The 23,681-nt window shown below is 41.2% G+C and overlaps 1 protein-coding gene across 1 annotated transcript in view; it reads right to left on the reverse strand.

Annotated features, from left to right (window-relative positions):
- The window catches only part of SVEP1 (sushi, von Willebrand factor type A, EGF and pentraxin domain containing 1), a 137,005-nt gene that overhangs the window by 48,058 nt on the left and 65,266 nt on the right, over window positions 1–23,681 (reverse strand). Inside the window, exons 14-28 of the mRNA XM_082497845.1 lie at window positions 22,278–22,386; window positions 18,896–19,081; window positions 18,306–18,539; window positions 17,629–17,790; window positions 16,724–16,885; window positions 15,724–15,885; window positions 15,015–15,109; window positions 13,803–13,899; window positions 12,057–12,170; window positions 11,091–11,204; window positions 9,728–9,929; window positions 8,548–8,705; window positions 7,114–7,315; window positions 6,301–6,476; window positions 5,047–5,171 (exon numbers count right to left, since the gene is read on the reverse strand). Of these exons, the coding sequence (XP_082353971.1) occupies window positions 5,047–5,171; window positions 6,301–6,476; window positions 7,114–7,315; window positions 8,548–8,705; window positions 9,728–9,929; window positions 11,091–11,204; window positions 12,057–12,170; window positions 13,803–13,899; window positions 15,015–15,109; window positions 15,724–15,885; window positions 16,724–16,885; window positions 17,629–17,790; window positions 18,306–18,539; window positions 18,896–19,081; window positions 22,278–22,386 (2,298 nt within the window). The remainder of the gene's footprint in view (window positions 1–5,046; window positions 5,172–6,300; window positions 6,477–7,113; window positions 7,316–8,547; window positions 8,706–9,727; window positions 9,930–11,090; window positions 11,205–12,056; window positions 12,171–13,802; window positions 13,900–15,014; window positions 15,110–15,723; window positions 15,886–16,723; window positions 16,886–17,628; window positions 17,791–18,305; window positions 18,540–18,895; window positions 19,082–22,277; window positions 22,387–23,681) is intronic.

Raw genomic sequence — 23,681 nt, forward strand, 5'->3', positions numbered from 1 at the left:
ACATTTAAGGAACAGAAACACCAAAAGGAGCAGTTTAATAAAGCAATTTGCTGTTTTCAGGACAAGAGTTTTGTGAATTCAATGCACTAGGCTATTGTGTGGCTTTTCAAAACAGTCCAGGCAAGGCCTACCCATACCAATACTAACATTGGCATTAGTATTGGCATTGACTTCAACAAAAGCAGTACAGGGCTGTAACTAACCATGTGCTGAAATAGGAATTATATAGGCAAACTAAGGATAGGAGAAAGAAAGGAACACACTGTTAGATCAACAGCAGATTAGTATCTTGAGAGCAGATCTAGGCAAATATCTTTGATGGAAAAGTTTTCCATTTAAAACATAACTCCTTTAACAGCACCACTTCTTTTGCTTTCCTACTACAAGAAACTCAAATGCCAATGGGAATCAAGCTGTTTCAGTACTGTATTTTAATGTTAAAAAATTATTTCAACATGGTAAAAGTGTTTCTACTTCTTCCCTGTGATCCTGAGAATCTGTTAAACATAGTAACATTATCATATTTCTATCTGGCCACCAACAGAAGGAACTTGTGGAATACAACCCCAGATGGCACAGCACTTTTAAGCTATTCAGACACCAGTGTAAATTATATGCAACAGTAAGAACATGCAGACAAACTCTTTATGATGGGATGTCATATAAATATTTCATAGTGGTCCCTGGGAAGGAGCTCAGATGCCCCAACCCCAACATTTGTAAAAAAGAAGGCCATCTATTTCCATTGGATGCTGAGGGAGATTTCTGCTACTTCAAAATGTTTTAAAACTGAAAACAAAAGACATGGGCTTGGATTCACTCTGCATTGCCTTTGTTCATTATAACTCCAGGAAAAGAAAGGAAACATAGTCCCAGGAGGTGACTGGGACTACAGTGTATCATTGGCACAGTACTCCCCATTATGTTTCTCCCTATCAGGACAGACGCAATCATACCTCAGCTGTGGAAATGATGAAAAAACCATATGTGCCCTGAGGAGGATAAATGCGTAGTAAAGGGATAATTAAGGATTTCCTCTTCTTTGAAGATATCAGAGAAGGAAGTGGTGTATGGAGAAAAAATAGTTATTCAATTAAGAGAACAGGTTAGTAATTAGGCCACCGAGACTACTTCCTACTCTTTGGCTCTTCTGTGCTGGAGGGTCATCCCAGTAATTCTCTGGCAGGCAGAAGGGAATATTTCCTTCAGCAGTGCAAAAAAAATGAATTAAGAAGAGCAAAGATGAGCAGCCTAGTGGGCTGTTTACATCTCAGCACAGCCAGTCTACCCATACAGGGGTCAGTACTGGGTCCAGTCCTGTTCAATATATTCATCAATGACATGGATGAAAGGATAGAGTGTACCATCAGCAAGTTTGCTGATGACATGAAACTGGGAGGAGTGGCTGACACGCTGAAGGCTGTGCTGCCTTACAGCGTGACCTGGACAGGCTGGAGAGTTGGGTAGAGAGAAACCTAATGAAATTCAACAGGTGCAAGTGTAAGGTACTGCACCTGGGGAGCAATAACCCCATGCATCAGTACAGGCTGGGGGCTGACCTGCTGGAGAACAGCTCTGTGGAAAGGGACCTGGGAGTCCTGGTGGACAACAGGATGACCATGAGCCAGCAATGTGCCCTGGTGGCCCAGAAGGCCAGTGGCATCCTGGGGTGCATCAAGACGAGAGTGGCCAGCAGGCTGAGGGAGGTAATCCTTCACCTCTACTCTGCCCTGGTGAGGCTGCATCTGAAATACTGTGTCCAGTTCTGGGCTCCCCAGTTCAAGAAAGACAGGGATCTGCTGGAGAGGGTCCAGCAAAGGGCTACAAAGATGATTAGGGGATTAGAACATCTCTCCTATGAGGAAAGGCTGAGGGACTTGGGTCTTTTTAGTCTAGAGAAAAGAAGATTGAGGGGGAATCTTATTAATGCTTATAAATACTTAAAGGGAGAGTGCCAGGGGGATGGGAACAGTCTTTTTTCAGTGGTGCCTAGTGATAGGACAAGAGGTAACGGGCACAAACTTGAACATAGGAAGTTCCATCTTAACATGAGGAGGAGCTTCTTTCCTTTGAGGGTGGCAGAGCACTGGCACAGGCTGCCCAGAGAGGTTGTGGAGTCTCCCACTCTGGAGATGTTCAAAACCTGCCTGGACGCCGTCCTGTGCAACTTGCTGTAGGTGACCCTGCTCTGGCAGCGGGGTTGGACTAGATGATCTCCAGAGGTCCCTTCCAACCCTGACCATTCTGTGATTCTGTAATATATGCAGCATGGCTTCAGGGCATAGCTAGCTAATTAGAGAGCACAGGTGTGTCCAGTTCATGCCCAACAGTTGGGAACCTGCCTTTCTCAGAAGGGTGACTGGCTTCTGTCAAGTCTCCAGTGGATGAAATCAACTACCAAGAATAATGTGCTATACTGTGTCTTTGTGAGAAAGGAAGGTACAGCATGAACCCCAGGCTGAATTATTCTCACCTTCCCCCTACCCTGAACTCCCGCGAGGTGGATCACTCTTCTAGAGTCAGCTTAGCTGGAGAAGAAAGCAATCTATTCATTCTGAGGCCATTTCAAAGATCTCACTTCAACAGTATGTGCTGATGGAAACTGCTTAGGCCAAGGGCTGCAAATAAACTGCAAGGAATCTGTAGAGAAAAATTTCCAGTGTGGGAAAGGCAGGTTTGGGAATAAGCCCTTCCGAGCCATATGATGGAGAATGGAGGGCTGGAAAGGACCTCAGAGTCCCATATAGACAACTCATATTTCTACTGCTGTCTACTCAGCAACAAAACACCAGACTCTTGGTTTACCCATACAAAATTAATATGCAAGTGGATGAGCAACTAAAGTATACAAAGAAAAATCGTGAAGAGTGGACTTTACCCTGCTTTCTTTATGGCTAAAAATAGGAAGGTAAGACTTACTGAGTAGTTCCACCTGGCCACAACAAAACTGATAGTAACAGATTGATGCTAGTGATTTACTATCCCAAGCTCTGAAATGAGGTAAAAATTTTGTAGGAAGCTTACTTGGCTCAGCTCCCTGTCTGGTCTCACATCTGTCTTTTCAGATGGATATGGATACCATAAATGAAGAGCAGGATTTTCTTCCTTGTCTTAACTGTATTGCATTTGAAGCAAATGGGAATTTGATCAAGCCTGTCATTAAAGATCAGCAACTACTGAGAAAGACTCAGAAAACTGCACTTAACCTCTTCACCAGTGTGTCCTGTAAAATCACAGGTCTACTTACCCGCTTCAAAACTGCTAGTGAACAAAAACCTGAAGATTTGACTTGGCAATGCAACAATTGGTGACCCCAAAAGCCAAGAACAGTAACAGATTGCTGGGCAGTTCTGAACCTAGCAGAAAGCCAAAGTAGCAAAGAAAAGGAGAAAGAAGCAGAGGATACATTTGGGTGCTGGAAGCAAAGATTCTGCTTTATTTCTATTTTCTGTTCATTTAATTATTTCATATTTGGATCATGGATAACACACGATATACCACTAAATAGTGGTAAAACCTTAAAAAACCACCAAGAAAAGAGCAAAACCTTTAAATCCAAAGACTCCTTCCCCAAGAAATGCCTCTAACTTTGATCATTAGTCCTTGCTGTTCAAGTGTTACCAACAGTTTTATAATTTCTGACCTTCACAATTGAAATACTAATGTCCAGGAAGTGCTGATGGAGCATACTGTCATCAGGTTTGCAGATAATATCAAACTGGGAGGCCCAGTCAGTATGCTCAAGGACAGAGCTACATCCTTAGGGAAACTTGACAGGCTGGAGGAATGGGCCAACAGACTTCATGAAATTCAACAATAACAAATGGAAAGGAAAAAACTCTAAATGATATAGGCTGGGGAAAGACTGCAGAGGGAGTAGCTCTGTGGAAAAGGGGCTCTGCCAGAGCGTAGGGGCTCTGACAGGCGCCGAGCTGAGTATCAGCCAGCTGTGCGCCCTGGCAATAAAGAAAACCAATGGCATCCTTGGTTGTGTGAATGGGGTCACAACCAGAAAACCAAGGAAGGGATTATCCCCTCTTCTCAGTGCTTGTTAGACCACATCTGGAGTATTGCATTCTGTTTTGGGCTCCTCAGTACAAGAAAGACATTGACAATCTGGAGCCAGTTCAGGGGAGGGCATCAAAAAGGTGACAGGCTGTAGCATTTGCCCTGTGAGAAAAGGCTGTGGGACTAGGACTGGCTCATCCTGGAGCTGAGACAGCTTTGGGGACACCTAACAGCAGCCCCTGGTAGATATGGGGAGGTAATGAAGTATACAGAGTCAGGCTCTTCACAGCAGTGTATGGTGGCAGACAGAAACTGTAGTCATAAACTGAAGTGGGAGGTCCCAACTAGATATAAAGAAAAAGACTTCACTATGAATACTCAGTGAAAACTGAGCACTGAAGCTTGTCCCTCAGAGAAGCTGAGGGATCACTGTCCCTGTCCTATCCTGATGCCTATCACTGTCCTTGGAGACTTTTTTGATCTACACTAATTTTTTAACTCTCTGAAAGTTTAGTGCCAAACCTTTATTTTTGGTACCTGAATAAAAGTAGCCTAATATTCAGTAATGCTGCCCATTCAGACTTTTCCTTGGACTATACAGCTCAGTTTCCTCACAGTGTCTAATGAATTGACATAAATTCTGATGTCTTCCCTCTGAGGTTTTCCTGGTGCCTTCACACAGCAGGATGGGGGAACTGTAATCTGTAAAACAAGCCTTGAGCTCGTTTCGTTGGGTTTTCTCCCTCTTCTAATAGGACTGCTAGCTTCTGTGTATGCCTTCATTTCTCTTTCAAAGCTACATAATACAGAAAAGCCCAGTAAAAATAGCAGGTGACTTCAGTGTTGATTTTACCACACCTAGTTTTGCTTAAAGCTACTCTACTTACTATGCTAAGCTTATTACTCTAAGCCAGGACTTCATCTGGTCTCCAGTGACTTCTGTGAGAAAAGAGGTCTATTCAATATGCTAACTTGGAATGCCTTTTCAAATGTTCATCCCACAGAGCTCTGTGTTCAAACACTGCAGTAAGGACTTACCTGCTGTGGAGACAGGACACGGTCCCAAATGTTGAGCTGGCTGATGGAGCCCACAAAAGATTCAGCTGGGTTGAATCCTTCTCCTTTCTGATCTTGCTCTTGACCCAGTACAAGTGCACCACCACCTAAACTCAGAGACAATTAGGACAGCTAAATGCTAAAATCATGCTGATGAGAGCAGAAACTTTACATGGCTGCTTCAGGAATGGTACTGGCTCTAAGAGACCACTTCTAGCTTAGTATTAGAAGCATATTACAGAGCAATGCAAAATGCAGTTTTGAGCAGGTGGAGTCTATTTCACAGTGCTAGCTTGCACTTCCTGCTTTAAACAAAAGCTTAGAAAATCAGATAGAACAAATTTGATTCCAAACCCTCAGAAGCACATTGGTGCTTAAACAGTCATTGATCTGACATGCTATACAAATTAAATTTCCTCTCCTTGACAATATGGTGTGGACGTGCATTTTGAATGTCACAGTGTGTATGGACAAGGGCAAAAAAAAATGGAGACCACACTTCCTTAGGTTTTGTCTCTGGACGTTACTCCAAAGCAATTGGGAAAGACAGGGGCAAGCATAAGGTACACAGACAAAAATGCTTCACTATTTTTTTTCAAATATGGATAAGTTTTTGAAACTCTATCTAAATTTGTACAGTGGTAGTATGAAAACACTATCAAAATGAAATCTCTTTGCTGCAATCTAACATCAGGCCTTTCAAAGCTCTTCAATGCTGTTGGTATTCCTTTTCACACCTTCTGGTATTACTGGAAAGACTGCCGATCACAAGAACCAATGAAATAGCAAAAACCCACCTTGTTAGGAAAAAATGCAAGCATAACTTTAAAAAGATGTCTGTAAGTAACAGGAGAAGGCTAATTCCATCAACTCTGAGCACACATTGTAAGGGAAATGCCATTTGAACTCAAGTTTGTTATGTGAGAAACCTATTCCCACGAAGGCATTCCAAAATCAGCTCAGCACAGGCTCCTTTGTGGACTAAACTCTGTCACCCCAAAAACAAGTTACCTACTAGTTTACCCTAGAAATGTCCACTTTGTCTTCAGCGAGGCTGAGTGAGGCAACTGTCCTCATGAACAAGAATAGCAAACATGAGCCCTGCATAAATGTTGAAAATGTGAAAACATACTAAAACCACCAAAATAAACATTTTCTTGCAGGCATAGCAAATTCTGAAAAAAAACCCAAACAGAATGAAGGCAACAGATCTGCTGTAATATAAATAAAGCATACCAGGGATTTTTGAGCCAACAGAGAGCCCGCTGCCTCCGTCAGACAGCTTTCCATCGATGTACACTTTCCATGCCCCATCTGTGCATGTCCATGTGACTGCAATGTGATGCCAATTACCATCATTCACTGAAGGACAGTCTGTGATCCTCTCTTTCCCATTTACATAAAGAACCCAGCTGCGCAGAAGGAAGATGAAGGCACACTCAGTTGCGTGCAGAAACTTTAAAAGCACGGCCTATCCCACATTACTCAAAGAAATGTTATTTGCCAAATGAGGTAACTGTGTCTACATCATACAAGAAATCTCTCTTGAAAGATCATCATACAAGATATATCCCTGTTGGAGAACTTGGAAGTTACAGGTATCATACGCAAAGCATGGTGAAATAAGTAATGTGCTTTTGTACCAAAACATGAAGGCTCATGTCATGGCTGCATAGTGGATTCTTAAACTTACCCCCTGGGTCCATCCCTGCTTTTGGAGTCACATTACAAGTACTCCGAGTGCTGAGCTGCATTTTATCCAATCATTGTCTCAATGTGTCATTTACATATGATGTAAAGGTAGTACAGACAAAAATATCCTGCTTTCTAAACTTCACTGCTTTCTTGCCATTACTCTTCTACTTGACAGAAAGTGAAGGAAACAAAGCAAGGAGAAAAAAAAAGCGAAGAAGCAATTCCAGCTACAGAGTCTGGATGCAGATTCTTCTACCCCAAAGTAGACAAAGCTGATACTTGGACTTCTGCTCTATGCTTTCTTTATCAATTCAAGACATCTGAAAGCTACAGAAAAGCAGAACCATGATTTACCCATTGTAATCAGTCAGAAGAAATGCATTATCACTTCCATTCTCCACTGCATAAGAAATGGGAGTTCCATAGTTTGTGGTGTCAGTGGATTTCATCCAGAACGTACAGGTGATGTCACCAAGAGATGGGAAGACACCATCAAGCATGACATATCCATAGATACCAGAGACTTCAAAATCAAGATTGAAACCGGAGGACTGTTCTGCAACAAAGACAGAGTTTTCAGAGCTACATTCCAGAAAACACAGAAAGTTAATTAAGTGGAATCTAAGTAAATGTAATAAAATGGAACGCAACCCATCTACAAAAATTATTAACTTTAGGCTGATCAGAGGTAGAAAGAATGCATAGCAGTCTAACATCAGCCAGCATACAGAGCTTTCCGAGGCTAGAAAACACAGGGTTTGAAGAAAAATTACTGGAAAAGAAGCTGATTATCTAATCATCTTGACTCTTGCAAATAAAATGGAACCAGCCAACGGACATGCCATTTCATTGACAGAGGACTGAAAAGCAAGGTTCATGTTAGTCCTCTATCAATGACATGATATATCCATCTGCCATCCAACAACCCAAAGAGGTGTGATCAGCTGGTTCAATTTTATTCACAAGAGTCAAGATTGAAAAAAAAAATAGATTTTTCTTCTGTTCTAGACTTACTGAAATACACTTCACTGGTATGGAACAGCAGTTCTGTGCTGCTCTTCTGTGCATGCTTTACAAGCATGACATGTATTCACATGGTAGTTGAGCTCTCCTGAAAGTTGGTTGTTATTAAACTCCAACATAGGATGGCAGATTTAAATGACCTGTATGTCCTCTACTGTCTCTGTAAAATCAACATGGGTTCTTCAGCTTCTGTTTAAAGATTCACCCGTTACTAGTATAACACTTCATAATTTTCATGGAGTGGCTAAAAGACAAATGGATTTGAGCCTTGTGGTTGTGTGGCCCAACTCTAGTATCTTCCAAAAGGTTGCACAAGGTGTGACCCATTTTGCCTGAACATGTAGAACTTGATGCCCTTTTGTCCATAGGGAATTGATGCCTTTAGGACTTGTAAAGCTGAGACTACCACATACTAATCTTTAACTGTGATGCAAAGCCCTACATGAAATACAAGAACAGAAAGAGCTAATTAACTCGGATACATAGAGCAAATACAAATTAAACACGATAGACTAACTAGGTATTAAAAAGATAGAACTGTGCCTTAGAAAAGAGAAATGACTATAAATATGAATAGTGCACATGCTGTTACTTGTCTGCAATGACACTTATCAACATTGTAGTCACACAGGCTCCACTAAGTCTCTCAGAGTCCCACCACCCTAGCTGCTTTCTGGGGAAGCTGTATGAAATCAGCCCACCCCGTGCAAATCTTGCCCAGAGACTTAATCAAGCCACCTTTTTCTGACACTTGGTCCTGTGTACCTGTTTCACACCTGCTGCCTGTAAAGCCAGGGGGACATTTACAAACGTACGAGTTCAAGGCATCCACACAGGTGGCTTGGTTTAAGCAGGGACTGGAATCACAGTCATTGATGTTCACTTCACAGTTTAGTCCTGTGTATCCTGTCACACACAGACACCTATGGAGGAAAAGAGAAGCACGCTTCAAAGGTGGCTGCTATCATGACAAAGAATTCTGGGCATGAGGCCAAGTCCACCAATGGGAATGGCATATACTTAAAAAAAAAAAAAATCAACAGAAGAGGTACTGCAGAATTGGAGTTTTAGTTTGGTTGTTCCTTTAAGTACGCTTGAATTCTATTAGCTGCATAATACTTCTTCTTGATAGCGACAATACAACATTTAAACACAGTGTCTGTATTTCTTCACATGAAATTGGGAGAGACAATCATTGCATTCCTGTGAGTGAAGTGTGCCTTCTAGAGTCCACAGAATTACAGATGAGAGGTACTCGACTTTTCAGGCAGATATGCTTACACAGAGGAAAAACCAAAGAAGTAGAAAGGCAGCAAAACCTCTAGTACTTGGAAAACCAAGGTATTTGAAAGGGACTAAAACTTCTGGGGCTTTGGGGAGGGAAAGAGTTACTAAACCCAGACAGTGACAGTTGGTCCATCTTTCTACAGTGATCTAGGATATGACACTGTTATCGGTATTTGTAACTTCTGATCTGAGTTCAGATACCCTAAAGCATAAAAATAAATATTTGGAAGATTCCATCAGTGTTTGTATTTTAATCTTTATATTCTCAATATGTACAGCTATCCCTGTCTTTCAGGCTATAAAAATGTAATATTATCACTTATGTAACTGGTCATCACCTATTCTTCTAGTGGAAAGCAAGACAAGCCCTTGAAGCTTGGGAAAGCAGATTTCTTTTGGAAGATTAGTATTAAAACCAGGCAGTCCTACCATGCTTACACTGAAAACTCTGTATATTTTCTTTGCTGTCTACCTTGCAATCTTTTAAGAGTGAGGACGCTAGGATTTATCTTCTTGCCTTTTAAAATCTTCTTTAGTGTGCATAAGGGAATCGTTTATATTGGATCAGCCTGCCAAATGCCTTGCTGAAATTTAAGAAGGCTGAAGCACCACATATCTGACTTTCCACATTGTATTACATCAATCATCTGTTTTTCACCTGAAGCTGTTGATACCATCTCTGCATGTAGCTCCATTCCTACAGGGTCTGCTGAGACACTCATCGATGTTTCTTTCACATAAGACACCAGTGAAACCTGGAAGGCACTTGCAGGAGAAACTGCCAACTCGATCTTCACAAATAGCCCTATTAAGACATGGGTTTGAAAGGCATTCATTGACCTCCGTTTCACAGTGAGCACCTGAGAAGAAAAGAACAAAGTCACAGCTCCACTTTGAATTAACCTAAGAAAGATTACTAACCCATCTCTGTTTCTTATGGACTGTTGCCCATCTTCCAGGAAATGGCAAACACCAGGGTAGCCATGCAGGTTTTGGATTTACTCCATTGACTGAGGTTACGTGGCCACAGAACTACAGGAACCATCTTTGCAGTTGTAGCAATTAACACCAGAAACTGTGAGGAATTTAAATGAATATTGCCATTAAATGAGTAATGTGGGCTGAATCGGGAAATCACCTGAGAAACTATTCTGAGCAACTAATGAAAAGCTGCTACAAAACACATTTAGCTGGAACCTTAACTCTAAGGAAAGCCAGAAACACGTGATTCTGGGATTTCTGCTGTGAAAGAGGCTCTATATTACAAGCACTGAAGAATGAAGAAACTGCATGTGATTTTACAATGGAGCTCTTTGGCAACATGATAATCAACAGATATTCCTTGGTTCTTACAGAAATCTGTGAAAGCAGTAGAAAGCTGAATATGGGGGTGAGGAGTAGTTTTAATATAGACCATCTTGTCTACTGTCACAATATTTCTCTTTTTAAAATAAAATTAAAAATAACAATTCACAGTGATGTGAATGTCATTATTCTTTCCTCAACATCACACAGTAATGGCAAAATTAGGAACAGAAGACTGATCACTTATTAAATCCTTCTGAAGCCACACTTACACTACAGGGACTTTGAGAGATTACATGGAGCTAGCAGGTCTAGTACACCCATGTCAACATATAATATATGTAATACAGAATCACAGAATTTTCAGAGTTGGAAGGGACCTCTAGAGATCATCCAGTCCAACTCCCCTGCCAAAGCAGGAGTGCCCAGAGCACATTACTCAGGACTGCATCCAGGCGGGGCTTGAAAATCTCCAGAGAAGGGGACTCCACAACCTCCCTGGGCAGCCTGTGCCAGTGCTCTGTCACCCTCACCGTAAAGAAGTTTTTCCATGTATTTGAACGGAACTTCCTACGTTCTAACTTGTGCCCATTACACAGCAGTGAGATTACTTGTGCCCAATACACAGCAGTGAGATTGAAATATATTGGACAGGGTAGGAAGACAATTTTTTGGTCAGAAATAGTGAAGGCTGACTTAAACAGAAAAAGGTGTACCTGTGAACCCTTTTGCACAAGTGCAGCGGTAACCGTTCTTGCCATCAACACAGTGGGCTCCATTAAAACATGGGCTAGAGCTACATTCATTTATGTCTTCCTCACACAAGAGACCTGCAAACAGCAAAGGTAACAAGGCATGATCAAGACATAGGTCTGCATGCTGTAGTGACTGAATGTGGAATACAGAACAACATCATACTGCTTGCATAACAAAAAGCTACTGAGATCAGGTGATATAATTCTGCTTTGACTGCACTACTGCAAAGAGATACCATCTGCATTATCTAGATGCTGGGATGTGCAAGATGTGAAGTCCGTGGTTTGTCTCTATAGTTTAAAAAATATCCAGCAGGTGTTGCTGTCGATAAATGTATAGCCATAAACATGAAAAATGAGGGACACCATTTCTGGAGGAAAATACCAGGCCCTTTTTTTTTTAGTCACAGAAAATTACCTCCTTAATAGTTTATTTCAATATTTAGAAATTAGGTGCTGTTTTGGCAAAGTTCTCAAGCATGTCAGTTTCCCCACAGATTTCAATACCTTTAACATTAAAAAGACTGAGAAAAAAGATAAGAAAAAGCACACTCACTTACTCATAGAGCTGGAGTAAAGCGACTGTGTAAATGCTTTGTCTAGTCAGGCCATGTTCAGTTTCACAAACATTTTCCCTGTGAGTATTTAGTAATTCCCTAAACTTAATTCCTTTTTTTTTCAGACCAGAAATGTCACAAAAGAGAAGCATACATGCACACACATGCACACAGACTGTCCTTGAATGCTTAACCTTTTATTTCAAAACCTATTAATGTACAGTAGAACCTCACTCTAACCTGTAGATCAGGTTGCTTTCCTGTTACAATTCCATGGATGTGAAATTATACAGCCCTTGTGTTTTGCATTATCTATTTGGCACAGAAACAATGTCTGCCTGAAGAAGAGCTATGAAGTGAAACAAACTACCTGAATAGCCTGGTTGACAATGGCAAACAAAGGTCCCAATGCCATCTTTACACATCCCTTTGTTGTGACAAGGAGATGACTTACACTCATCAACTTCTGTTTCACATTTCAAGCCTAGAATGCAAAATAAAGGACTGAGAACAGGGACAAAAATTTGAAATTGTTCAGAAACACAGACCTGAGACAAAATGCTATTAGAAAGGTACGATGCACATCAGATAACAGAATGATCAGTTTCAGATAGTGGCAATTAATACCTATCACAAGTAACGGATATCACTTTTTGATAATAGCTGAACAGTAAGTCATCTGTTGGTGACTTACTCCCTCCCCCTTCCCCTGACCTGGACCAGAAAGTTATGTCAAACTGTTAACATCTGGGACACATAATGGTCCAACATAAAAGAACGAAAGAAAGTGAAGGGTGGTAGGCCAGAATGTTATGGCAACCCCTTTGCGCACCTGGCTCTGTGACTCCTACCAGTAATGTAGTAATCATTCCTGACAATATACAGATCATGGCCCAAAGGGGGGTGATAGCAGAACTTCAGGATATATCAAGTTCTGGGCTTGCATAACTGGTGGAAAGTACCAGAATATCCCATTGTCCGAGTTGGACCAGAGTGGAAAAGTACCAGAACATCCCATTGTCTGAGTTGACGAAAAGTCAATTATCTTGGATCTATAAGTAGAGACCCTCGCAAGACCCTCTGAACTCCTCTGGATCGCAGTGGGCTGTGACCAGCATCTCCCCTGAGTTAGGATGCCACTCAGACAGATACCTTGAGAATTAAAACGCCAGGCCAAGTAAACCCTCTCGAGTCTCAATTATTGCCCACTGAGAAATGCCAATGCATTGTGAGTATTTACTCCAAACTCGAGAAAAGGGAAATTTTAACTACAGGCTAGACAGTCTTTGATCCACCTCTTTACCCATGTGTCTCTAATACACACATTGGCTTTCATGAGTGTGGGTGTTTTTGTACTTTACTGAATCCAAAAGCTTTCTGTCCATTTGACTGTGTGCACCTAAGGAGTCGAAAGGGGCACCCATTGGCTCACTGGAGTCACCCACTGCGAAAGGATCTTTGGTCCTAGCAGTTAGAGACTCATGTATGTGTGTGCGTGCAACCCCTCAAGTGGTGTGTGTTTGTATGTTTGTGCTCATATTGGTTTGGGATACCTCATAGTAAGTTAGTGTGACTCTTGCAATTTTCAAATCTTTAATTAAGTCTCTGTTCAATTAGTTTGTTAAGTCATCTTGTAAATCCTTAAATCAGTTAATGATTAAGTGCTGCTAAAATTCAACCTCTTGATCTGCCTCAAATCATTAACAAATTTTGAATTGCTGCTAAATCATAACCATGTCAAATATTTCCATCCACGACAAGGAACTGGAAGCTAACAGTGAAGAGGAATACTGGCAGATCTGGTGGAATTAGCTGCTTACAGTCCAAATTTCCAGCTTTTGCTAATCATAAATATTGCTAAGCGACAGAATTTTCAAATCCACTAACTCCATTAAAGAAGCCCTATTCAAAATCCTTTTCTGCCAAACACAATATAATTCAGTGAGAACATGAGGAACTATATCTTTTTTTAATACTAATGTTATGGTAAACCTGTGATTGATATTCCAAACAGTTAGGCTATACTCTTGCACTGAAATGCTTTGCTCCTTTATGCTTGCTCATGTTAAGGGCATGGAGACATGTTAGCTCCTCCACCTGCTTCTCAGTTTTTTACCTGTATATCCAAGTGGGCATATGCAAATATATCCACTTCCTAATTGTTTGCATGTCCCGTTGTTGTGGCACGGTTCCAGGAAACACTCATGAAAGACCTGCCAGAGGCAAGAATAATACAATTACAGTGAAGGTGGAAATACAGGTGAAACAAAATATGGTAATTTTAAACTGCACACCCTAAAGTCATTTGGGAAAAAAGTCACTGGTATTAACTTCTAGCTCTTCCTCTGTGTCTCCTCAGCACACCAACCATTTTTTTTTCTAGAGAAAAATGTCAGGAATCTGAATTATTACTTTTAAGTTACCTTTTACTTAGCAAAATGTGATCATTGCAGTTATTCCCTTGGAACTTTCTTAGCTATGATTTGCAGGTGACATTTTATATTATGCTATCTTTTATACTTCCTGCTACTGGTCATGTGGTGAACTAGTGAAGAACTTCACTGCGTGGTGTTATTTTTTCTAATTCAGCAAAGCCCTTGAGTAGATAGTCAAACCACAGGAGATCAGTTTGTCACCTGTCCATATGTTATATAGTTGACCAGGTCAAATTTACCATCAGTCGACTTTGCTCCTGTTTACACAATATCCTAACTTCAGATTCAAACAAAGCAGTCTTGTCAGAGTTACAGACTCAGGGGGAGATGGAGGGGCTAAGGGGGTATCTCTGGCAAACATTGTCACTGGCGCAGTTTCTATTACATGAGGACTTGCGTGTATTTCAAAGGGGGTACTCACAACAGAAGGGAGCTCTGCTTGCCTCCTTTCAAGTATATCTATGTTGCAATAAGTAAAACAAAGATTTTACAACTGGGACTTTGATGCCTGGTAGCATTTTCTGGAATTCGGCATATGGAAGACATCAGATGGCTGAGTGTGGTCGATGTAATTTTTATAGATTGACTGAACCTCCACCATGGAGTTTACATTTCTTTTATAAGTGTGATAAATATTTCATGCATCAGGTGAAGGCTTCATTTTAAGAATTTAAGATTGCCAATAGCTGATGCAGCTTCCTTTGTTCAGCGGAAGTGCTTCTATGATCACAAAAAGAGTTTTGAGTGTTCCCCTCATGGCCATCGGTCTCATCTCTTCAGGAAATATAGTCAGCATAACAATTACATTTCAAAACGGCCTTAGTCATCTACTGCTGCATAAGGCACCCTTTCCTTCATTTGAGATAACATTGGAAAATATGTCTTGTCCTTGCCTGACTGCTGACTTTGTACTGCTTGCTGATATTTTCTGGAGAGGCTGGTACCATCATCACACTTTCCTCAGCTGCTGAAAAAGTAGACCCAAAACCTAAAGAGAAAAGATACGAAAGTGCTGTTAATCATACTGTACGGCAAGGTCCCTTCCTGTTCCCTGAGGGCGTAATAATTGCATGTTAGTCATGCATCTAAAGATACGCTGAAAAAAGTGAATTTGTGGGAATAAAAAACAAACTTTACAGTAATCACATAGCATTTCATGTATATTTTACACATATATGTATTTGTATATTTGTAAGCACATATATTTCTAAACGAATATATAGGTGTGTACATCTAAAATATATTTTATGTGTATTTATACACACACATGCATATACATATTTGTATATATATTTGTATATTACATCTCTCTCTCTACAGTGTGTATATATATAGTATACATATACAATGTGTGTGTGTGTGTATGTATACGCACAGTCTGTATGTGTATACTCTGTTATTGAGCCTTGGTATGTATCACAGAGTCACTCATACATAACACAGAGGCAACACCAGTAGGCAAAACCAGCTGCTTCACTGGATGAAATGGGAGGTCTACACTTGTCAGGAGAGTGAGAGACATGTTTTCTGTAAAAACTACTGCTTTCCATCCTTTAGATGTTCCCTTTATCTACTTTCTCCAGCAGAGATAATTTGACATACTTGAACAATCTGTGATGGATCTGGCACCAATGACAGTTGTTGTTCCATAAAAGGGACAAGACAAGCAGTAGGACTTTCCCGGGTCTGGCTGATAGTAGTCTCTGGGACAAGGGTAGCAAGGTGTCAGACCTGTACGAGAGAATTCGCCTGCAAGACATGGCACTGCAAGAACAAAAGGACATCTTTTTGAGCAATCACTTGCACCTCCACCCTACCTGCCCCCACCTCTTCCTCGTCATCTTCTCTCCTTCCCTCATAGTTCCTCCTCAGACTTAAAGGAACAGGGTGAGACCTGCCATGAATTCACAACTTTGGAAAATGCTTATTTAAATTGTGCTGCTAGGTGACACGTGGTTCTCAAAGAACTAAAGAAATATCTGGGAATTATTTCTATCTATTCCTTACGCTGCTCTGGGGATAGCTTTCAAATGCAACTTCTTTTCCCTTTTATCTCTCACACGTTTATTTTTTATATTTTTTTTTCCTTCAAGAAGGAGTAAGGACAAAAGACAAGTTATTTAGTCTTTTTTGTAACATTATCCCCTGCAGACTATTTCCCCTAGGAAACTTTCTGGCAAAGCTTTCCAAAGACAGTTGAGGACAATTACGTCAAAAAAGTTATGGAACAAACTGTGTTAAAATTCAGTATTTTTCTACAGAAGATGTGGAAGCAGTTCTGGAGATAACAGTGACAAACATCCTGTCATCCCCTTCACCTTCTGTAAGGAAAAAGGTTTTATTTTCATGTATTATATATCTTGTTTTATTAATCTCTAGATAAGAATCCATCTTGGAAATCAGAAGGAGGGCATTCGAAATAATCAGGGTATCAGGAAGTGACCTATCATTTTGCTAGGAAATGTTGCTTGGTCCACGCTTAATCAGATGCAGAATTCAATCTTAGGCAGATGAATTGGATCACATTAGCTGATGTTTAAACAACATTTAGAAATTTTTAGAATTTAATAAAAAAAAATTCATAGGCCCTTTTGTTACAAACCTCCACAAGCTGAGACATCCACTGCGCCTCTTTTTACTGTTGATGTATTTTCTGGGCAAGAGATGCAACTCCTGGATCCAAATGCTGGCTGATATGTGCCAAGTGGACATGTTTCACAGGTCTCAAGACCATTAGGTGAATATGTTCCCTGCTTGCACTGAGCTATAGGGCAGAAGAGTTCATAAAGATTAAGCAATGTCCAACAGGAAACATGGCTCCTAGCCTCTGAAAATAATGCTGAAATTACAATACATGTCACAGAGACTTTTATTTCTAGAGGTTACTCTACTTTGAAGGACTTCATGGGTACAAAGAGCAAAAAAAAAAGGAATTGTGTTAAGTTACTGATAGTGCATTTGTGAATTATTAACCAGATAATTCTCTTCCTATCAGCTTCACAGATGATTTATTGCAACTCAGTTACTTATTTTTAATCAATAGAATTAATGATGAGACAATAAACAGGAAAGAAAACTAGCAACTTATTTTTTTCACAAGTCTCAAAGACATAGTGGTGCTGAGGTGCTCAATGCCAGAGCACTGTAGTGTTAGATGCAGACACTTCATCTTTGATCATGGTAGGATGGAGAGGGGCTGGCAAGGAAAAGTATGGCATTATTTTAAGTGTATTAGTCCCTGCAAAATAGGCTCACAGTCTCACAGAATGAAGACAGAAATGAAGCGGAGCTTCAAAGGCCAGCTCTTCTTCAAACATCTGACCAGATATCCTGCATGCCACAGCAGTGGTGAAGACCTGGATTATTCTCCTTATGAATGCATCAAGGGGCAGTTAGGACTGCTTCTCATTTCACAGGCTAACCTCATTCCAATACTCCCAAAATGGGGACCAAAAAGATGTCACCAGGCATTCAGAAGTGTCTGTCTGAAGAAGACAAAGTTCTCACCTTTGCATTCAGAGATGCTCCTAGAGTGCAGATACTCAGTATAGCTGCCAGATGGACAACTTTTGCATTCCAGCTGCCCTTCCTCATCTTGGTAGGATCCAGTCCAGCAGCTTTCACAGGTATGATGCTCCAGGGAGTAATAGGTACCCAAAGGGCAGTTGACTGTAACATTGGAAACATAAGGGTCCCCTCAGAATGCACAATTATACATACTTGTCTGGCCTCTAGAGTTCCCATTTAGTCAAATCCTGTTTGGGTGACATGTGACTCAATTCCTCAGCACATGGGGTATCTCTCTGGAACACTGCAAAGATCTCACTATACACAGAAAATGTAATCCAATTCCCTATCTTAGCTACACATTACCCACAAGACTTATAGGGTTAAAAGACCGCATACCAAGCACTGTTTTTATGTGTATCACCAAGTGTGGATATGCCTGATTTCCCCATGGGAGTAGAATCCTGGGTAGAAAAGTGTCCTTTTTCCACAGGCCTTGGTTAGGAACATAAACATCCTCTGGAAGTCAAACTGCGCAAAGCATTTTTGCAGTTTATTGTTCTGGGAGACCACAAGCACTGGACTGTGTCAAACCATAACCCTCCGCAAACATCCTCTAAAACCGTGCTTTTCAAAACGATTCTAAATGCATACAAGGAGCAAGTCATCTGCCTTACCACACATTCTTCCCCTCAGCACAGAACCAGGCCTGCAGAAAAGAAAGGCCTTCTCGGTCTCCAGTGAGTTGCTGTCAGCTACAATGAGCTCGGATGCAAACTGAAAAGAATACATAGGTTCCTTATTGAGAGTCCTATTCAGCCTGTTTGTGATAGTCTCCAGAGTTTTAAGAAGCCGTCGCTGGTTTTCCAGTTCCAATGTATCATTCCTTTCATCAGGCAGTGGCACGCTAGCTGGGATATAAACAGAAAACACAAAAAGCACACAGATTTTACAGTCAGCACTTCCAGTGTACTCTGGAGTATATCAAGAGTGCAACACTCAAGCTTGCCAGTGGAAAGTGGAAAGCAGGCCATGTGCACAATGCTCTCCATGAACATGAGGCTGTGATCTTTCCCCCAAGCAGAAAGTCTGTCATGAAATGGGGCTATGAAAGTCTCCAAAAAACCGGCAGTTTTCTGATCTGAAAACTATGATCTCCATCTCCAGCAGGCTTTGTGAGCTGAAGGCTAGGTTTCACTAAATGTATTAGAAACATGTTTTTTAAAAAGCAAGAACAGGAGAAGGATGATATTTTAACTTCTCTTACCCGTGATGTTAAAAATTAACTTGATTTTGTGGTCAGTCATTGGAACATTGAGCTTATGCCTTTTGACTCGAGCAGGTGCTGCCTTTACTGAGGCAGAGAGATGCTTGGATAAATCTTCTTGTGCTGCATCAACAAAATCATCATAGGAATAATCCAGCTGGTTTGCTGCCCCCCAGCCAGCAGGTCCTGTGAGGCATTAAGAAAGAACAAAAAGAGAAGCAACATCATGCGGAAAATAAGTGCTTGTACTTATTTCTAAAATATATCCCCAATAGAATGGGGTCTGTTTAAAGCTATAGATGATGTGTGCTGGCTTTGTCTCTGCACAAGTGCCTATTGTACCAGCATTTTGACCAAAGAAAAATGAAAAACTAGTCTCACTCCTAACTGGTATCCTAGAGATTCTGAATCTTGCGCAGTTAGCCAAAGCTTTAAAGAAATACTAATATAAAACTTACAGGCTGCAATTTTTTCTCTTCCCCTGTCTTGCATGGACCCTCCTCTGCCAGCAACATCTTAAACAAGTCCATATTGCTCTCTCTTCCTCTTCCTGCTCAATTATAGGCAGCATGGCCTATGCTACATGTCTCCATTGCATCTTCTTCTCACAACTCCTTAATAGCTCTACCATCACCTGCCCCCTGAGAAAAGGTCAATAGCATTATCTTATGTGTTTATTCCCCCCAGACATGTATTTCTTATATATAGTGAGTCAAATTCACCCCCTGTATAACATCCTTCACCTATAACACACTTTCAAACAGAAACAATTAAACAATTGTTTCTATATATAATCTACCTTTTCATAATGACTATATCTAGAAGTGCATTGATATGGCTCTTTTTGTAAAATACATAAAGATAGAAAAAAAAATCTGCCAATTACTGTTAGCAGTAACCTAGATTATGCTTAATTTCCAGTGAAACTAGGACAAATTAACCCCATAGCTTTGCTGTTAATACCATGTGAGTAGCCCACAACTAATTTTCCAAACTTCTGTCTCTTATGACCTGGGGAGAGTTCTTCTCTCCTGTGTCCCCAGTGTAAAATCATGAGAAACTCCAGAAAAACAGCAACAAGGTTATTCTGATAAGAGGCTGACATGAAACAAGAGAATAGGACCCTACATCCGATGTGTTTCCTCCAAGTGCTTTTACAAGTTAGCTCCAACTGTCAAAATATTCATCCTTACCCTGAAGACAACTGCAAACTGAACACTCAGTGTCCCCCCCAGCCCTGTGTCTGATTACAAACAAATGTGCTTTCAAACTCAGTGAAGCATGTGTCAAAGGTGGTAATAAGCAGGAAGCTCTACCAAGTAACTCCATTAAAAACCTGTAGAAGAGCCACAGTCCTAAGACAGAGTATGTATTCTGATACTGATTTGCCAGAATGCCTCCTGCTAAGACAGGTAATGTAAGTTACCTGTTTTTAGCCTTTCTGCTCTGAGCACCGCTATGGGCCAAGGACAACAGCAGTACAACACGGACACTAACCTGTTTGAAAATGGACTGAAAATGACGACATACTTGGCATAAAGCAAAGTGGGAACGATCACTAGAACTGTCACAGCTTTCATGCTGATATAGCTACAGTCATCGTGCAAAATCTGCCCTTGCAGACAGGAAGTAACGTCATAGCTAATGGGAAAACTTAAGCTTGTATAGTTTTACACTGTGAGGGTTCTGTGCTGATCTGAACCAACATCAAGGATGCTCCTGATTTTCTTAACAGTCTCCAGAACCACCTACTGTACTTTTTTAGTATTTTGGTTTGAAACTGTATGTTTTTAAAAAGTTGCTTTCTTCCAGGTTAACCAAGCAGATCTGTAGGACCCTGCGTGTGTGTGCTTTTTTAACCCTGCCTGTCATGAGGTATCTCAGTAAACTTTTCACAGAATCACGGAATCACAGAATTTTCAGAGTTGGAAGGGACCTCTAGAGATCATCCAGCCCAACTCCCCTGCTAAAGCAGGATTGCCCAGAGCACATTACTCAGGACTGCATCCAGGCGGGTCTTGAAAATCTCCAGGGAAGGGGACTCCACAACCTCCCTGGGCAGCCTGTGCCAGTGCTCTGTCACCGGAACTGTAAAGAAGTGTTTCCGTGTATTTGAACGGAACTTCCTATGTTCTAACTTGTGCCCATTACCCCTCGTCCTGTCACTGGGAACCGTTGAAAAGAGCCTGGCTCCATCCTCCTTCAACCCACCCTTTAGATACTTGTACGCCATAATAAGGTCTCCCCTCAGCCTTCTCTTCTCCAGGCTAAAGAGTCCCAGCTCTCTCAGCCTTTCCTCATAAGGCAGATGCTCCAAGCCCTTAATCATCTTAGTTGCCCTTCGCTGGACTCGCTCCAGCAGTTCCCTGTCCCTCTTGAACTGGGGAGCCCAAAACTGGACACAGTATTCCAGTTGTGGCCTCACCAGTGCAGAGTAGAGGGGGAGAATGACCTCCTTCGACCTACTGGCCACACTCTTCCCTATGCAGCCCAGGATTCCACTGGCCTTTTTGGCAACAAGGGCACATTGCTGGGCCATGGATAATTTACTGTCTACTAGGACCCCCAGATCCTTCTCCTCAGCACTACTTCCCAGCAGGTCCGCCCCTAACCTGTACTGGTGCCTAGCACTCTTCCTCCCTGGGTGCAGGACCTTGCACTTGCTTTTGTTGAACCTCATTAGGTTCTTCTCTGCCCAGCTCTCCAGCCTGTCCAGGTAACGCTGGATGGCAGCACAGCTCTCTGGGGTGTCAGCGAACTTGGTATCATCAGCGAACTTGCTGAGGATACACTTTTTACCCTCATCCAGGTCATTAATGAATATATTAAACAAAACTGGACCAAGTATTGACCACTGGAGGACACCACTGGCTACAGGCCTCCAACTAGACTCTGTGCCTCTGAACCCTCTCAGTCCTGTCACACAGCCAACTCTCAATCCACCTCGCTGTCGCCTCATCTAGCCCATACTTCCTCAGCTTCCTAATGAGGATGTCATGGGAGACAGTGTCAAAAGCCTTGCTAAAGTCAAGGTAGATGACATCTATGACTCCCCCCTCATCCAGCCAACCAGTTATCATAGAAAGCTGTCAGATTGGTCAAGCATGATTTACCCTTGGTAAATCCATGTTGACCACTTCCAATAACTTCCTGTTCCTCAGCGTGTTTGGAGACGACTCTATGGTATATAGGAAGCAGTATCAAAACCAGACAAATAGTTCCATAATATTGCTTTTTAAATCTATTATGTAATTACTTAGTATCTTCAGAGCTCTACAGTAATTTTTAAAAAATCTCACACAACACACTGTGTACTTCAGAACAAAAGGTATTATGCCGTGTTAAACCTGGATGACTAAGAATCTACACAATCCATAATTACCAATGGCAAATCCATTTTCGTAATCATAATTATATTCCAAGCAGTGTTTCTGTGTCTGATCTTCCAATCTGCAGTCAATATCATCAACATCATTACAGAATGATGGGACCTTCCAACATAAAGAAGAATAACATTAAAAAATAAAACCACATAGCCCCCTCCCCCCAACTTCTAAAACCTTCTAGTTACAATGTAAAGCATTAGTTCTGCCAGTGATACTAGATTTCCCCTTTCATGTCTCTTATAACCCTGGCATGGCCTGCTGAAAGAAGTACATTTTATTGAGACAGCAGGGAAATAAGACAGCAGCTTGTAGGCAGACAAGCTCTTTGTTATAGAAAATCTTTTTTATATGAGATGTCCATTCAGTTAACTACTCTGGCATGTGAAACCCCAAAATATAGAAATAAGTTCAGGCTTGTTTCTCTCTGCTGAAGATGACAGGAGAGCTCACATCTTCAAAAACATCTGTGTTTTTTCCAGCTATGTAACTTGTAATTCTGTCAGGTTTACAACAATGCCTACCCATGGGAAGGGACTCATCCATTCTACCTCTAAAAGACCTCAGAGGACAGGGAAAATCATCTGAGAAGGACAGAAACCACAGAACTGAAAACTTGAGATATACTTTTCTGGTATCATTCATTTCTTCTCTCCAGAAAAGCAGTAGAGATTAGATAAGAGTAGAAGAATGCATGATTCTTGATAAAATCTGTGTTTCTTTGTTTTTCCAGAAAGGTTTCAAGGAAATTGGGCTCTAGGTTGTGTTTTGGAATTGCTTTGTTTTTTCTATATCAATTTTCATTGGAAAGATGGCTCCTGCTGATTCCTCCCCCCTTTTCAGATCTCTGCTAGAATTTCAAATTTTTGGGAATAGGAATAGGCATGTTCAAACCAGCTTTTTTGACTGTTTTCCCAGATTGTTGTATTTTGATGTAATTGCTTGGGCAGGTCACTAAGCATTTTTTCCTTATTATTTTTTGCTTGCCAATAGTAACAGTCTAAGCACTGGAACCTGGTGGTAGCTGGCTCATAGGGGAAAGGAACAGAAATAAAATCAGCCAAGATTTCTCTACTGGAAGAGAACAAACCTGAAGAAAGGCAAGAAAGCAACAGATATTTAGGCCCAAGTGTCAGAGATTGCCTGAAGTTTTATGCAAGTTTTCAGCCATTTGACAAGGGCTACTGACATATATTCTGAAGTTGCAGGAGTTTGTCCATTAGCTGAATATGCTAATAGTGCTTCTTAGTAAGTAGAGAAGCTTTTAGCACATGGGCCTTGCCTGCAAAAAATCTGTAATTGCCCAGTGTTCTCTTCTGGAGCAATGTTATCACACTAGAAACGGACATCCACTCTTGAGACCACAAGTCAAAGTCTTGCTGCTTCTGCTTTGCAGCTGAGGA

The sequence above is a fragment of the Vanellus vanellus genome, assembly GCF_965231255.1.
Source record: "Vanellus vanellus genome assembly, chromosome: Z".
Taxonomy (NCBI): Eukaryota; Metazoa; Chordata; class Aves; order Charadriiformes; family Charadriidae; genus Vanellus; species Vanellus vanellus.